At 51.4% G+C, this 16,811-nt stretch overlaps 2 protein-coding genes across 5 annotated transcripts in view; one reads left to right on the top strand and one right to left on the bottom strand.

Annotated features, from left to right (window-relative positions):
- Positions 1-2,426: 2,426 nt before the first annotated feature.
- LOC135825395 (uncharacterized) lies at positions 2,427-12,764 on the top strand. Of its 4 annotated transcripts, XM_065338133.1 has the most exons (3): positions 5,054-5,211; positions 5,302-7,080; positions 8,415-12,764. In XM_065338133.1, the coding sequence occupies exons 2-3, from the start codon at positions 7,023-7,025 to the stop codon at positions 11,741-11,743; spliced, it is 3,387 nt and encodes a 1,128-aa protein (XP_065194205.1). In that variant the 5' UTR covers positions 5,054-5,211; positions 5,302-7,022; the 3' UTR covers positions 11,744-12,764. The 4 variants fall into 4 exon arrangements, with proteins under 4 accessions (XP_065194207.1, XP_065194205.1, XP_065194204.1 ...); XM_065338135.1 differs by lacking the exons at positions 5,054-5,211; positions 5,302-7,080 and adding an exon at positions 2,427-3,042; XM_065338132.1 differs by having other exon boundaries at positions 5,054-7,080.
- Positions 12,765-13,322: 558 nt separating this feature from the next.
- The window catches only part of LOC135824691 (N-glycosylase/DNA lyase-like), an 8,060-nt gene continuing 4,571 nt past the window's right edge, over positions 13,323-16,811 (bottom strand). Inside the window, exons 6-7 of the mRNA XM_065337400.1 lie at positions 16,114-16,163; positions 13,323-14,061 (exon numbers count right to left, since the gene is read on the bottom strand). Of these exons, the coding sequence (XP_065193472.1) occupies positions 13,822-14,061; positions 16,114-16,163 (290 nt within the window). The 3' untranslated portion in view covers positions 13,323-13,821. The remainder of the gene's footprint in view (positions 14,062-16,113; positions 16,164-16,811) is intronic.

Raw genomic sequence — 16,811 nt, 5'->3', positions numbered from 1 at the left:
ACGGTCAATGTATGTACAGCGCTGGCAACTGAAATCCGACCCCCTTGGCGGTGCGGCGCGCCGCCAAGGGGGTCGGATTTCAGTTTCCAGCACTGTACATGTGATTGATTGATTGATTTTATTTTACTTCGCAAGTTCAAACGGGTTCCTGGCCCAGTTATATGAAAGCGAAGGATAGAATTTGCCAAAATCCTAATGAGCAACAGCATAGGCAATATTATCATAGAAGTGTCCGGTCCTGCGGGTCGAGCGACCATGCAGTTCATCGGCGCAGTCTTGTGGAACCAGCTCCCGCCTGATCTCCGTTCCGAGCCCAGCCACCTTCAGTTCTGTGCCCTGCTAAAAGCGCATCATGGCTCCGTTTAAATGCTTTTCGGCTAGTGTGTTTCTGTGGTATAGCGGACTGAAGAATAGTAAACGTGTTTTGCAATATATGTATGAAGCTATTTTGTATATAGTATGTTCCCATTCCATTTTTGCTTTGGTGTAGCCCTGAGGTTGATTGCTTATTTATTTCTACCCTTCCTCTCTCCATACTTCTGCCCCCCCCCCCCCTCTCTCTCATTCCTTCTGTCGTCCACATGTATCAAAGGAGGCGAAATCGCCTGTTTGTGGTGCGACGTTAAATAAACTTCTACAACTACAACAACAAGTGGAGTACTATGCGAGCGAGAATACTGAGAAGAAAAGGATGTACATGTACATGTACATGTATCTACCTGTTTTCACGTCATGAGTGCAAGCCAAAGTCATTGTAGGTGTGATATCACTCAGAGAAGTGAGCGAATGGAGCATTGGCAGCTTCCCCGTGTCTCACCCACAAGATGACGAGCAGTCAATGTACAGTAGCCACACTGGCTGAAATGAAAGAAAGCAAGCTGCTGTGGAGGAACCACTTCACGGAACAAGGCCTTTTAGCACATACATGTCCATTGTAGGTCAAAGAGACAGCGCAAGCCGTGGTACATGTACTGCTGTTCGTATTCTCCAGGCATCGTCGAGCGACAAACGTATCCTGAAGCTCTCCCTCGGCCTCACTTTCACTGCACAGTGTGAGCGCTCGAGCTGCGATTGATCCTTTTAGCGCGCCATTGTCGCATTGAGGCTTCAGTGCCATTGTCTGCGCTCGCATGTTTTTATCAATTCCAAGTGGCGTGGATCAGTGGCGTGTCGACTTGAGCAGATGCGTCCACTTCAGAAACTGCCTGAAATTTCCCGGCGCTGGTTTTATGGATGTACCAGGTCCTGCGCGCGCTAAATTTAGCTACCTTTTAGACGCGCTTGACTTCGCCGACTAGTGTCCCGCTTTGTTAGAGCGAGAGGGGAAGGGGGGGGGGGGGGCTCCGTGAGTGCTTTCTCCCTGGCGGTTAGCGGGTGTACGAATAAGACGCACAAGTGAATAATTCGTTCGACACGCCATTCCATTAAATTAAGGGTCTCCCAGCACTATATACGATGACAAAGATGCAAGTAGTGACATTTCTCCTATCTCAGTTAGGGGGCAAGTTCCTGTTGCTACGACCTTATCTACCTACCCTTGGCCGTGCATTCCACCGCTTCGCTACTGCAAATAGCCAGGCCATCCTGACCTTTTCATACCTTGCTTGCATCCCATCACCACACCACTACAAGTCTACATGCTGTCCAACCAAAATCCCCCCAGCCACCACTACACCACACTACACCATGTAAGCCGTTACCAACATGTACAATGTACGTGCTGTGGTGTGACGTCATGACATCTACCATGGCAGCACGCGCGCCAGTTCAACGTGCACTTTGAACCCTGGCCTAGCGCCTGGCTTTGGGATGCGAGGAACGCGCTGACACAGTGACAGTCTGTCGAGCCGCTCGCCGTAGATCTACGTACATGTCGATGCGTCTGGCACGCACCGCCCAGGTGGCCCACCAAGCCATGTCCAACATAGAACGGACTGCCAGTTTATAGTAGGTACAAATTACAATGACTATGATGTACATGTGCATGCACTTGACCTAGTAGTGGCATTAGCACACAGATGGCTCAAACGGGACCTACATGTGTGCCGCTATGCCTAGCCTCCACTGCTCCAGACTGTGGGGGTATCCGCGGTAGTATTGGACAGCACAAGGCTAAGGATAGTAAGATTTAGCATGATTGTAAACCTGTGCCATAATAATAAGATCATGGTAGCGACCGCCATGCACTGTCCAGAACGGTGGCATTTTAGCAACCGTCGCCCCGCACAGCTATCTGTCGGGTGTGAGAAAGCGCATCCCCGCGTAAAGGCTGAGTGCAATGGTATGGTGCTGCGCATGCATGGCACAGCCGTTCTCACCTACACTGCCACGTACATGTAGATCTACGGGCCTAACTGCACATCTCGAGTCATGTTTATTGAGTGGCAAGGTTGAGCGACCGTGCCTACCTACCATCGAGACAAGATCGTGTTGTTTTCCTGCAGTCCGTGTAAGAAACTAAGTGCTGGTCACACGAGTCGATGGAGCGCTGAATGCGACTCGACCACCACCACGAAACTATCAGTGTTGCCTGCATGCAGCTAAACTAGTAGCACGAACGGCAGGAGATCTGCTACTGTAAAAGCTAGTGCCACGGGCAATGGCCGTGCTAACCAGTTCGATAGCCGTTTGTGTTGTTCTCCCTCGGCTCGGTAGAGGCAGTGGCTGCTAACCTGCTGATGTGATGTTTCTGAGGCGGTGTGTATAGAGCGAGGTAGACAAACGCCTGGCCTCAGTTCGTGAGGCTGACTGCTCCAAAGTAGCTAGGAGGAAAGACATCAGTTTCACCGCGAGCTGTGGCAGCGTTACTTCGTCTCGCCACCCACTACTTCCTTGTACGGCTATAGCAGTGCGTGTGCGTTTAGAGTAGAGTGGTTTAGTGGTTTAGTAGTGTCGTGTACCCAGCCGACCATCACAGTGGCTGACGGAACTAACGGAAAAGGACTGTGTATGGAACCAGCTGATGTTGGTGGTTATACCTGTGTCTGTGAGTGAATGAAGACAGTCTACAACTTCCTGTTACATCGTGGCGGACAGGGACTGGTAAGTGAAACTACACTTTCAATCTGGTCCACCGCAGTTTGCATCACGTCCTATTAACGTTAAAGAGACATTAGAAACGTGTTAAACTTGAACATGGCTCTTGCGCTCTCTTTCCCTTTCCTTCCCTCTCTGTCGCTATCTTCTCTTTCCCTCTCCCTTCTCCTTCTTTCACTCTCCGTCTCTCATTCACGATCTCGTTCTATTTCTCTTTTCTCTCTCTCTCTCTCTCTCTCTCTCTCTCTCTCTCTCTCTCTCTCTCTCTCTCTCTCTCTCTCTCTCTCTCTCTCTCTCTCTCTCTCTCTCTCTCACTCTTTCTCTTTCTTTCCCTTTCTCTTCCTGGTTCTCTCAATTGCTCACTCGCGATCTCTCTATAACCAACAGATGAACACACACTTACGCACACACAAACAAACAAACACGAACACACACTCACGCACACACACACACATTTAGCATGAAGAGAGCAATTGATGCATTCTCCAACACAAAGGGAATGCCGCTTCTGTTCATGAGGACACATTTGCCTGAGCCACGATTGTCGTTTTATACGTACTGACATGCGCGGCTGTCATACATGTATGTTCTTATGGCGACAGTGGCCAACCGTAAAAAAAACTACAAATGACCGACTCTTGAGTAACCCTGGTTTCCTTGAACCCTTCTTCATCCTTTATTGAGAGTCTAGCCATAATCATGGGTAGACGAGAAGCCAGAAATACATGTGTATTTTATTGTTATTATGAGCCTTTTCGCGTTGACATCATCAAGCAAGCATGATTAGGTTTCGCTTAGGCCAAACGAAATGAGCAAGGAGCGGGGTCAATGAGGTGCTAATAAGCATGCAACTGCAGAATAGGCAACAAAGAATTATCTCAAAATATCCTTAAACACGAACTGTGAACTGTGTATCTGGCGAAGTAAATCAAACAAACAAACCCCTAGTCGGCAGTCCACACTCTAGCCCAAGCTTCCATGAACACTGTACTGTTACTGTTAGAAAGGGTCTCGTGCTGGGCGTTCGCCACCAACCAGCCAGTGTTGTTGTATTGCATTGTACGTACATGTAGCTACTGAGATCCTACTGATGCACTTTCTCGAAAGTTTATGCAGGTAAATGCCACACACTTGGAGCAAGGTGTAGTAGCTCAATGGCACGTTACATACACTTGGGTACACAGCCCTGTACTAAAAAAGTGACGGAGAGAGAGAGAGAGAGAGAGAGAGAGAGAGAGAGAGAGAGAGAGAGAGAGAGAGAGAGAGAGAGAGAGAGAGAGAGAGAGAGAGAGAGAGAGAGAGAGAGAGAGAGAGAGAGAGAGAGAGAGAGAGAGAGAGAGAGAGAGAGAGAGAGAGAGAGAGAGAGAGAGAGAGAGAGAGAGAGAGAGAGAGAGAGAGAGAGAGAGAGAGAGAGAGAGAGAGAGAGAGAGAGAGAGAGAGAGAGAGAGAGAGAGAGAGAGAGGAGCAGGAGCAAGTGAGGGAGAGAAAAGGGACCTTGAACGGTGTTATCTACTCTTCTTTCCCTGTGAATTTAGAAGTAGACATTAGTGCTCTCTCGTGTGCATCACCACTGCTGCATGGCAATTGGCACAGACAGTGTTTCCGGAACAGAGTCACTGTGATGAAGTGAGGTACAGTAACATGAGGTTCAATGGTACCTGCCCGCTGCATGGGAGATGAGCAGATGTAGAGTGACAATACACTGATGGATCCGCACAGTTTGCAGCTGAGAGTCATCCGGGTTTTAAGAGTGCGTGATTGCGTGATGACTGCACGAAGCATATAAGTCGGAGTTGCAGCAAACTAGCGGTGATCCGCTATTGCGAATATAAGTCGGAGTTGCAGCAAACTAGCGGTGATCCGCTATTGCGAATATAAGTCGGAGTTGCAGCAAACTAGCGGTGATCCGCTATTGCGAATACACCTTACTAATAGACTCGGATGGAGAGCCAATGATTAATTTATAGTAAAGAAAAAGGATCGCATGAGCTGATTGTCAAGTGTTAGTGGACATTACCGCGTAACTTGTAGTTCCTTGGTCCTTTCTCCTAACCTTGCTAAATCCTGTTCTCGGATTTAACTACAACCAGACAGGATGTTAGTTGATTTTTGGCAGGGTTAACTTAATGGAAAGTTGTGATTACATCTTCAAGTTGCGAATACATTCACATGAAGGTGCTACGCCGCGAATACATTCACATGAAGGTGCTACGCCGCGAATACATTCACATGAAGGTGCTACGCCGCGAATACATTCACATGAAGGTGCTACGCCAGTTCGTATACGACGGGTTGAATGCCGTCCTCCAGCGGAATAGAATCTTCCGCTGCACATCCGCAGGCGCTCTAGGACTAGCTGGGGGGAAGGAATTCGTCATCCTGCGATTGAGGGCGAGAGGATGCAATCAGGCTGCTGTGATCTCCATGCGTCGCTGGAGCCCAGGAAATTAATCTAACGCTCTTTCTCTGTCCTCCACGCTTTCGTTCATTTCTCTGCTTCCTGGTCATTAGTAGCCGCGAGGTCATTTTCAGAACTGCACCGCTGTGTCATTATCCCAATGAAGCCCCTTTTTAAAAGTGGATAAGTCGTAGTCTGGCAACTATATTTCTGAGGTATATCGTTACTCGTACACGACGTTTGTGTGTGTGTACATTGTACTTTGTACTTCGAAGCTGTAAGCCCACGGGCGAAATAGCTGTGGGGCCTAATTTCATCAGGACTTCCGCTGCTACGAATCGTTCCTTCATCTGCATTGCGCTCTATTCGGGACAGTCATTCTATGTACGTGTGTCGGAGCGTCAAAATCGTAAGCTATGAGGTTTGTACCACGCCTAACTAAGTTACCCTTCACCCCAGATGTCCTGTCACAGATCGCCATACGAGCATTTGGAAGTACTGGGGACTTGCTGATCGGATAGGAGAGCGGGTGGAATGCAAACACAAGCTGAAACGCTCACTGAGCAGTGAGCACCATGCGTTGTTGATGCAGTGTCATGTGTTTTTGGAACGCAGAGCCGCGTCAGATTCAGCGCTAGAACGGCTGCAAGAGCGGTTGACAGCGATGGGTTGCAGCTTAATTCCACCGACGTTCCTTGTGCTCAAGCGCATGTGTGACTCACAGAACTGCCACATATTAAGCCCAATGTCAATGGCCATTTGTCAGCATTTTAGTCATGCACTTGTAACCACCCGTTAGCTAAGGATCGGAGACTTGACTGATCGCGGGTATACCCGGTAAAGGTTTTCAACTTTATCCGCATGCATTATGAGAAGCAGCACTTCTCGCTTGCTCCGACTCTGAGTACAGGAACTGGGTAGATGAGAAACAGACAACGATGTTGTAGTTTCTGATCGCTGGGAAATACAGTGAGCGCTAGCTTACTGACGGAGACCGGAGATGGTTCGAATTGTTGGTTGGTTAATTGTGCCGCCACAACCCATATTCGGAGTGTTTGCTGCGTTGCACTGTGACTGAACTCTGCACTACGATAGCGTCGCCTGCTGGGGGGAATCCCCCTTCCTCTTATCGCGAGAGAGGTGCCGAAAATGGATCATAATCTGGTCACTAGTGCTATCGCCATGATCACAGGCCTACTAAAAACAGAGCAAATCAGCGCAGCATCTGCCGCCGATCAAGACGACCAGTCATTCTTTCGATCAGCAATTCTTTCGATTAGCCAAGCTCCAAGAACGCCGAAGTTGACGGGTGTGCTCGGAACAGTAGTCGGAGGTTTCTGCGCCGCGCCGAGGAAACGCTTACGGGTCGGGTGTCGGAAGTGGCAACAATGCATTCTTGACGGCGTTGCATCCCGTCAAGGATCAGCGCAGGAATGCGGTGCTGCAGTATCGCGTATATCGTAGGAATGGGGCGAGAGAAACCCTGTCAGTACCGTTTATAAAATCATAGCGGTTATGTGTGTGGTCCAAGCGTCCTGGACCATTGTGGACAAGTGGATGGAAGCGATCACGGCGCGCGCGGTGCGATATGGGACGACCGAGTCGCCAGCTGACGAGTCTCGTCTCACAGTTCAACGCTTGCTACGGTACGGGGATGATCCATGCTCATTGGCCGTGCAGGCTGAATGTGATCGTGCATGCAGCTTTTCACCATAGGCATATTGTACAGGCGAATGTGCATGTGTGAATGTAATACTAATGTGAAGGCTATGTGTGTGGATAGGTGCTACAGCCGGGGCCGGCCACTGCTTGTTTAGTTGTGTGTGGCATATTGTTGGGGACTGACCAAAGTCCTTGCTTGCGCAGGTGCCTAGACTCCGTGGTCGATCACGTCTGTGCTGATGCATTGCTGTAAGACGAAATCCGACCCAGCGAGTCAATGCCACGCCGAGCGCTGTACATCCCTAGACCTGCGAACACAGTGATGTGAGCAGTCGCAGGGGTTTACTTGGTCCACGTGATCGGATTTGATCGAGCAGAACTGTACCGTGTACATGGTGTACGTGTCCACACGTCACACACACACTGACACAGGCTCGTAGAGTCGTACAGCAGTCAGCAGTAACTTATAAAAGCAGCCCCTGGGAACTAAGTTACTTTAACGCGCACAGTGTACGTTTGTTTCCACAAGCTAGCAGCAGAGAAGCCACCGTGGGCATCATCCCGCTTGGTGAGGTAGATCGTAGGCCGAATAGCACGCCAGGAAACGACAGTGGCTCCTGGAACGACCGGCCAACGATCAATTCCTAGTCCGCCAGTTCTGTTCAAAGTAGTTCCAACGCAGCTCCAACACACAGCGAGTACGTGCGACCGAACAGCTGCACTGCACTCTGCTGATCTGCTGCGGTTCTTGCTGCGTGAACTGAAGCATGTCCCGATTCAGTGCAAGAGCTAAGCAGGCTAGGCTGTGCACCTGCTGCCGCCTGGATACTAGTACCTACCTGATCAACCTGTCCTTGCACAGTCGTGGTTGCTTGTACTTTTACGGGTACTGTAGCGGGGGGGGGGGGGGGGGGGGGTGGGGAGAGTCAGTAGCGCCATAATAGATCTCATGATTTTTAACGCTTCCGTGTGAGACACCACAGTGTAGAAGAAACTGTTCGCGTTTTGAAGAAGACATGGATGTGAGTGATCATGGAAAGCCTACCTGTTACGCTCGTGCAGGGCCTCGTGCATGTAGATCTACAGTACTTCAATACAATAATTATCATGGGAAGGTTATCCCTACCCTCATGCATTGTCTTGCCTCAGATTGATTCAGATCGTGCCACTTCATACCATGCTGTGATGCTCCCGTTGTGCGTGCGTGGTGTGTGCATGCTATCATGTGTGTGTGTGTGTGTGTGTGCACGCGCGCTCATGCGTGCGTGTGTGTGTGTGTGTGTGTGGCTTGTACGTGTGTCTGTTTGCCCATGTACAGTGCCAGCCAGGATGGGCAATTCGCAGAGCTCCGACGCATACGCCACGGTGCGCAGCACTGACGCCTACCCGTGGAGATGTGGCACGACCACGCCACACGACTACGAATTTGGAGAGAATCATGAGCCGGACTACCGCAGTGAGGACTACGACTACGACGATGACGACGAACATGATGATGATGATGCGTCCATCGGTGCGTACACCCTTGTGGACCTTATGTCACGTCCACAGAGCAGCACCGCAGAACTGGACCCACCAGGCAGCACGCTGAAGAGATCAAAAACACTGCCGGTGCAGTTCATCCGAGCGGTGGGGAAATCCCGCGCCGCCCAGACCCCCTCGCCGTCGGTAATGAGCGCCGCGGGTCAGGACAAGCTGTTCATTGTCAACCTGCGTGGCTCGCCGCGTCATCGTTCCCACGCCAACACAGCGGCAACCAGAACCTGTGATCGGCCGCAACATGGTGGAGAACAATTCAGATCACGTGAGAACATCCATGACCCGGACCATGGCATGATCCGGACCACGCCCGACTCTGGAGTGTCCGAGGGGAATCCCCCCGGTGGCTCTTACGTACACCGACCGAAGCCACGTTTGCAGCAGCAGCAGCTGCATGCACGGAATGACTCGGGGCACTCGGCCGCGCTGGCAAAGTCCAACCTATCGGACAGTGGCTGCGATTCCGGCGAGGAGAGCTCGGCGTCAGCCCAGGTCACTCCAACCGGTCCGCCGAATATCCATGCGGTCACGGAGACAGCAAGGCCTGCAAAATCTAGTGTGATGATGCCCGCGGTGGCGGTGGCGGTGACGGGACACTCGGAGCAGAAACCCCAGCTAGCACAGACCGAGGGTGTCGCCGCCGACGACACTGTCTACGCGCAGTGGTTCCGCTCGCATCGCGTGAGCGTACGCAGCACCGCCAGACAGGATCACGATCGCAGTTGCCATGACGCGGATAACACACTCGCCAGCGGCGACCGTGCTGTCGTCGTCAGCGACTTCACAGCACAGCTGCCCGACGAGATGAGTGTGCGACGCGATGACGTCATTGAAGTGATGCGCAACCAGAAGTCGTGGCTGTGGGTGGAGGATCGCCATGGCAGCCAGGGTTTCGTACCCAGTGAAGCTTGCAGACAGCTGGAGCGGCCCGCGCCACCTCAAACGCAGCAACAGGAGAACTGCTTCTACACAGCGGACGCTGCTAATTGTCTGGAAGGTGGTGTGGTTGGCGCTGTAGGGAATATAGCCACTGGCGGTGGCAAGCTGAGGGAGACGTCGGCAAGCACTCTTGCGTCCGGACAACACTCGTCGCAAGCATCGCAGATCAGCACGTGCAGCACGCTGCATCGCAACGACAGCCTGAAAGCGGCGTTCGACTCCAGCGCAAACTCTCGCCAAGCGCTCCTGCCCGAGTACGACGAGTGGTGCAGTGCACGGCGCAGACGTCGTCGCCATGGCAGCGACGGTGCCGCCTACCCTCGTGCTCGGTCCTACAGCAGTCCAGATGTACTGTCGCCGGCGTCGCTGGATCCTCGCCGACGACATCGCCACGACGATGGAGACACTAGCGGCGCGTCAGACACCACAGTCAGGAATAGCGGTGGTGGTGGTGCGGCGCCCGTCATGGGCGAGATGTCCGTCATGGTTACCATGGCACCGCGAATCAGCAGCGCCACGCCGACCGATGCCGTCTCGGTGGACTTCTCTACGGACCAGGAACAGGTGGCGCGCCTGAACGCAATCGAGCGCAACCGCCAGCTGTCGGAGCTTCGGCGCTTGCTCTCGCTGAGCGCTCGCCGTGACGACGGCAACGAGGAGAAGGAGCTGATGCAGTGCCCACCGCCGATAGTACTGCGTACCGCGCCACCGCGTACCTGCTCTGCTCCCACCATTGGTGGTAGCTATGGCAGCGGCGCTGGTGCTGGTGGTGGTGTAAGCGGTGGTGGGGACCAGCGACGGCGAACTCCAGCTTTTGCTACGGCTGCGATGGCCACGGGCGTGGATGCGGCTGGTGCGAGAAAGGCCGATGGCACACCCGGGGCTACTGCTGCTGCTGTTGCTGGTGTATTGACCCACGAGAGTAGCGGGCCTCACTACCTCTCCGTGACCAATCTAATGTTGCACACGCAGCTGGCCAGCACCAAGAGCAAGTCCAAACAGCAGCAGCAGCAGCAGGGTAACGTGGGCACTGGCCAGAGCATCATGGAGCTGGACATGGGCCGGTCGGCGTCGCAGCGCCACCAGCAGCAGTACCGGCACCGCAACATGCACAGCGCGCTCTGCAGCCGCCGCCTGCCAGTACAGGACACCACTGGCCAGCACCACCACCACCAACGCATGATGGACATGGACAACAGCACACCGTCGCAGCTAGGACGCGGCACGAACAGCATGGCCGCCGCCGCAGGCAGCAGCTCTCTGCAGTACGCTCTGCCGTCGTTCAACGGTGGCTATGCGGCCAAGCCGTCCACGTTGTCACGCTATCGCTCCGGCGGTGGCTCCAGGCCGCACTACATGAACCTGACGGCGTGCAACGTAAAACACGGGCGCGTTGCCGCGGGTAACAACACAGGCATTACCGGCACAGTCAGCAGCCCAGCACCGGGGAGTATGTCGTCAACGCGCCCGGACAAGCATAGGACGGGAGGAGGCGGTGGAGAGAAACAGCCACCAACGGGCATCGCGGACTGCAGCTACGCAATTTCGAAACTCACCTCGCACTCGCTTGGCGTGCCTACGACAGGACCACACCATGGTCACTATGAAAACAAAAATGGCGGTGGCAGTGGTGGTGATGGATACGGGCGTCATGGTTATGGCAACATTGGCGGCAGCGGTTATGGTCGACCTGTGCGTCACAGCAGGTCAGCGGGAGTAAGGCGGCGTGCTGGCGGCGGCACTGCAAGCACAGGCGTAATGAGAACGGTCAAGAGCCACAGCGATTCCTCGGTGGCCACCGACCAACACGATGCAGACAGCGAGCTCACGCCACCGCTAACAACGACAAACACGACCGGCGCCACAAAGCCCGTCGCGGACGGACGCTCGCCGCAAACCGTGACCGGGAATGCACAGGCAAATCAGAGCATTCGCTTTGTCTGCCGACGCTCCTTCTCGGCCGGTAGTGATTGGCAACTGCCATGTCAAAAGGGGCAGTGGCTCTTCACGCGACACAAGTCGACCACTGGCAACGGTGGTGGTCATGACGACAGCCAATCAGCGGTGACCCTCGATCAGCTGACCGCGGGCAAGAAGTGGATCTGGGCGAGCGATCCGTACACCGGCAGTGAAGGCCTGATACCCACAAGTATAGTGGCTCTGCCATGATACCAACCAATATTGTCGCTCTGCCATGACACGCATATTGTGACTAACCTGAGAGTGTGAGGGGGAGCTCTACACTGCAGCGTGTATGATTGAAAAATGGGATAGTGAAATGAAGGCTTGGTACCGACCGATATAGTCGCTCTGCCATGATACCGACTAGTATACACGTAGTCGCTCTGCCATGACACGCGTACTGTGACTAAACTGAGAGTGTGAACGGTGCTCTACGCTTCAGGGACGGTGTATGTACACTGTGCAATTGCATATTGAAGCAAAGTATACGGACGCAGCCCCATGCTATGATGTTACACGTCACCTCTGCACGAAGACCGGAATAGCTACGTTTGCAGCACCCCGCCCAGCTCGGCCACAAACCCAAACGAACGCTGTGGGATTTCGGACATTCGGCATTGGATTTGAGTGATCATTATACCCGCACAGCGCGAGCTTCTTCACAGCACAACACACTCCCTCCAGTCCACGCTCATTTTATGTTAAGATTTGCAAACAGATCGACAATCAGTTGCGATTCCGCAACTCTTGAGTTTCACGAATTGAATCGATCGTCAGGCGAAAATCGAAAACAATACGTCAAGATTCTGTAGAAGGCAAGCGTGCACAGCGATGTTGTGAGTGTACCGCAGTTCAGCGCCACACATCTCAGGATAGGACACCTTCAGAACTGCCGAGCAGTGAAGCCGCTGTTATGCCGGCATACATACAAGGCTAGAAATCAACTCGTTCTTCAGATTGAAAGCCGGAACTCTCTTGATAATAAATCTTTCATTTTTCTGATATCTAAATATCTGGTTTCCACCCCATCCTTGAATCCCACCATTACCATTCATATTTTTGAAGTTGTATTTCTCATTGCACCGGTCTATTTAAAAAAAGAAGAAGAAGAAACGTTTCAATTGGGAGGTCTGCTCCTTTGCACAGGTTCTTTGTTTTGGAATCACTCGGTGGCAGAGGAATACAATCGTACCACTGACGAGAGAAGTTTGGATTCCACTGCAATCAACTCCAATGCAAGAAGTGAAGTGCATTATGTCTTGTTCTAGTCATGCCGGGAGTTTTGCACTCTTGTTCGCATCAAGAGTAAATACCGTCCAAGAGTGTGCAACTCCAGCTATGCAATCTGCGACGACAGAACTTCACATCACGTGACAAACCTGAACGCCTTTTTTGCACCCTATGCATGATAGATACTTCGAAGTACAGGCTTGTATTTAAACCTGCTCTGGGTTCAACTTTCTTGTGGATACGTTGCACTGTTTGCCAGCGTAATTCTATTGAACCATGACGTCATGTGATGTGACGTTCTGCGGCGCAGAACTGTATAAAGGTTGCAGGGGCGTCGGAAGGTATTTTAAGTTAATGCGGTACGGTCAGCCATCTGAAGTGCAAATTACTCGTGTGTGTGTGGGGGGGGGGGGGGGGGGGTGGTGGCTGAGGCGAACATTTTGGAAATTTAGATCCCAGACCAGTGTATTTTATTGATTCACCGGGTACCTGAACGTGGTACGGGCAATACCGTAGTGACCGCACCTTGTCCGACGCCCCTGGGTTCTGCACACTCTAGGGGAGATGTACTCTTTCTTACACGTTTTAAAGTGTACAGGTGACATGCATGATCCACCGTTCAGCATCCACCGTTCAGCATCCACCGTTCAGCATCCACCGTTCAGCATCCACCGTTCAGCAGTCCTCACACAACAGGCACAGAGCGTCATGTCTACCAGCACAACGATTGCTCTGCACAGTGCCCGGTGCATCACCGACAAGCAATCCAGACTCTGTTCACAGTGGTGGAAGCTGGACTAGAACTGAAGGCAGTCCTTGGTAAACAAGACCATACCATCACCATGATCAAATCTTAACACCCTGCTGGCCTAAGAAACAAATTGAAAGCCGGTACCTATAATATTATATGATCATAAAATTAATGACACGTTCCTATGGCAACACAAACCTATTTAAAAAAATGTGTCCCTTTGGAACATACAGTTGACATGAAGATGGCATAAACACGAAGTGCGAAGTCACTCAGCTCAAGTCCTCAAGTGCCCACGACAGGATCACTGCCTACAGGATCGCTTCGCCCTAGGTTGGCGTGTGGATGGAGGCGCTGCCGCTGCTTTCCGGCGCACCCCTCGTCCATCGCCAGCCGACTTTCGCTCGGTGGACGATGACGATGACGTTGCTAACGATGCGGTCTGGGCGCGAGGTTGGTCATGTGACACAGCTGCTGCCTTGCGCCGCGGACTGGCTTGCTTTTTTCCACCTCCAAACTTACGCAACTCTGCACTGAAGAGCACCTGATAGGACAGAAAAATGGAAAGCAATGCAGGGCTGGCGGAAGCAGTTGTTTGATTACCGTATTTTCCGGAGTATAAGCTGCAAAAATACAGACATCTACCTCGTTTATCACTGTTAACTCATCACCGTTAATTTGACCATCATAGTAAAAGCAATGATAAAAGAAGGACAAAATGTGATGAATGGACTCGGATGGAGAAAATGTGATGAGTTAGGACTAAAGCTGTGCTCACAACTGGCGCGCGTACGCTTGAAACCACGCGTTTGTGCGTATTTTTGCTGGCTTTTGGGGCGTCATGCATACGGAAACGCACCAAAATGGAAATTCCAACATGTTGGAATTTTCAGCGCGTATCAGGCGCGTATCAGCGTACATGCCAGTTACTTTGACTGGCGGGGTCAAAACATTAGTACTCGAAGGTGTCGCACGCGCTAAATACGACTCGGATTGCTCTTTTTTGTGAAAGCCTGAGCGCGCGTTTGGGCACGCATGAAACGCAAGCGTACCACGTCCACGCGCCAGTTGGGAACACAGCTTTACTGTCCACCAGGGTAACCAGATCATATACAGTCAGCGAGTTCGACAAAATGGCACAATACTGACAAGGAGTACTGAGACACTCAACAACCTGCAACATATACGACAGCCGTTCATAATTTTGTGGATGATATGGCGGGTACACATGGCCCCCTAAGCGGTTGACTGTATCTCTTTTTAGCACACCTCCAAGTTTTGGCCACCTCGGTCTACCGGGCACCCTGTGGGTGAGTTGTAGTGGAAATATTACTACTCTCAAGGCCGTCACTTTTTCGGCCGTTTTTCTTTTTTTTTTTGGACCACACTCCATGATCGCAGCTCAGCCCAAACGTGGCAAATAATGAAGAATCCTTGTCCCCGATCGTGGTTTATTGCAGAATCAAAACAGTCTTTCATTGCACTCACAACACACTGAAATGGCACCAAATGCCTGGAAATGCTTGCAAATTGGTTTCAATTTTTGAATTCTTTTTTCCCGTGGGAAGATAATGAAGAACCTATGTCCCCAATCGTAGCGTCTTCTTGGTTTGTTGCAGAATCAAAAAGTCTTTCATTGTAGTTACACTGAAATGGCACCAAATGCCCGGAAAGGCTTGCAATTGGCTTCAATTTTTGATAATTTTCCCGCGGGGACAACCCCCGGACCCCCCTTCCACCGCCGCCCCACCTCCAAAGCCAGTGCGACGGGCCTGACTCTTTCGGCAAGTGTTGTTGAAATAGTGACCCGTCCCTGTCAAAACCGTACATCGTTCAGCGTTACGGACATTTCCCAAGTTATGGGGAGCGCCCGGTTCTGCACTGCCCAGATACTGAAAGTCTACAAATTGTCGGCCCATTCAAATTTCGGCCTCCCAGGGCTAAAACCCCTTTCGGCCGCATCAATTTTCCGGCCTGTACTGCTGCCGCCTGTATACACTGTCACACTGAACCTCGCAAAACAAAATTTCGGCCACAACAAATTTTCGGCCAAACATGACCAGGCTGAAAATAGCCGAAAATAAATATGCGCCGAATATTTGCTGGCTTACAGTAAGCGAGATGTGAGCATACCACCGAAGCAGCAGCTTCAGGAAGGAAGTACGCGTATGTAACATATAAAAAAAGATGGTTAGAGCATAGCTCACGGCAATCACGGTCCCAGGTTCGAGTCCTGATGGGATCGGCATTTTTTTCTTTTTCTCGCTTTTCTGGCAGTTCACTTCCCCGACTGTTTACCTTGAGTTTGAAGTTTATCCCATTCTCATTACCTTTTTAAAAAATGCTTATTTTTTACCAGCATAACTTGACCACACTTAACAACGGTGGATCCAGCAATCTCTACATGGGGGTTCCAGTATAGTCAAAACTGAATAGCTGATACATGTACTTGTACGGACATGCATATGATTGCCAGTAGTACATTTACGAAATTTAGAAATTTAGGGGGTTTTACGGAACCCCTGGAACCCCACCTGGACCCGCCCCTGCTTGATAGGATAGTGCACAGTGGATGCGAGTGAAGACGTGTACTTACAGAGTGTGCCCAGCCGGCGTACGGACCATACAGCTTGCGGAAGAAATCGCCTGGACACAGCGGCACAACAACATCAACAAGATGGTGCCATCGTGAGAATAAAGAATTCAAAAAAGAAAAGACAAGATGATTTTATGTCACACAACTGGTAGCCTGGGTAGACTCGGACGGAGAGCCAATGATTAATCTATAGGAACAAAGGGACCAGCAACTTGTATTGTGGCCACACTGGCCAACACTCAGATGCGCTGCTTCTTCACACAGTTGAACAAGTCTTGTTTATCAACGTTGTGTGTGGGCCCTTCACAGCTAACAGTCTCAGCTGTGAAAGACGTTGACGGATGTACAGGCATGTCGAAGGCAATAGGTACCGGCAAGACTATTGGACAATACGGTCAAACCACGATTCAACATACCACACAACTCGCGGGGCTCTAGAGACGCGACGATCGATTGGAGGGGAAGCTAAGTGAACATGAATCGTGCAAAACCAAACACTTCAGTAGCACGCTTGCTGTTTTCAGACTGTACTGCAGTGTACCCCCATCAGCTGATTGTCAAGTAGCTGGTGGTGTTATTGGACATTATAGCGTAACCCAGTCCCTTTATAAATTCGGAACGACGCTTCACGCAGCTTCATTATAGCAACTTGAATGGTGGCAAAGCTGGTTCACTGGGAGTTGGGGAGAAACACAGCT

The sequence above is a fragment of the Sycon ciliatum genome, chromosome 9 (genome assembly GCF_964019385.1).
Source record: "Sycon ciliatum chromosome 9, ocSycCili1.1, whole genome shotgun sequence".
Lineage (NCBI taxonomy): Eukaryota > Metazoa > Porifera > Calcarea > Leucosolenida > Sycettidae > Sycon > Sycon ciliatum.
This window is presented reverse-complemented; position numbering and strand designations above follow the sequence as displayed.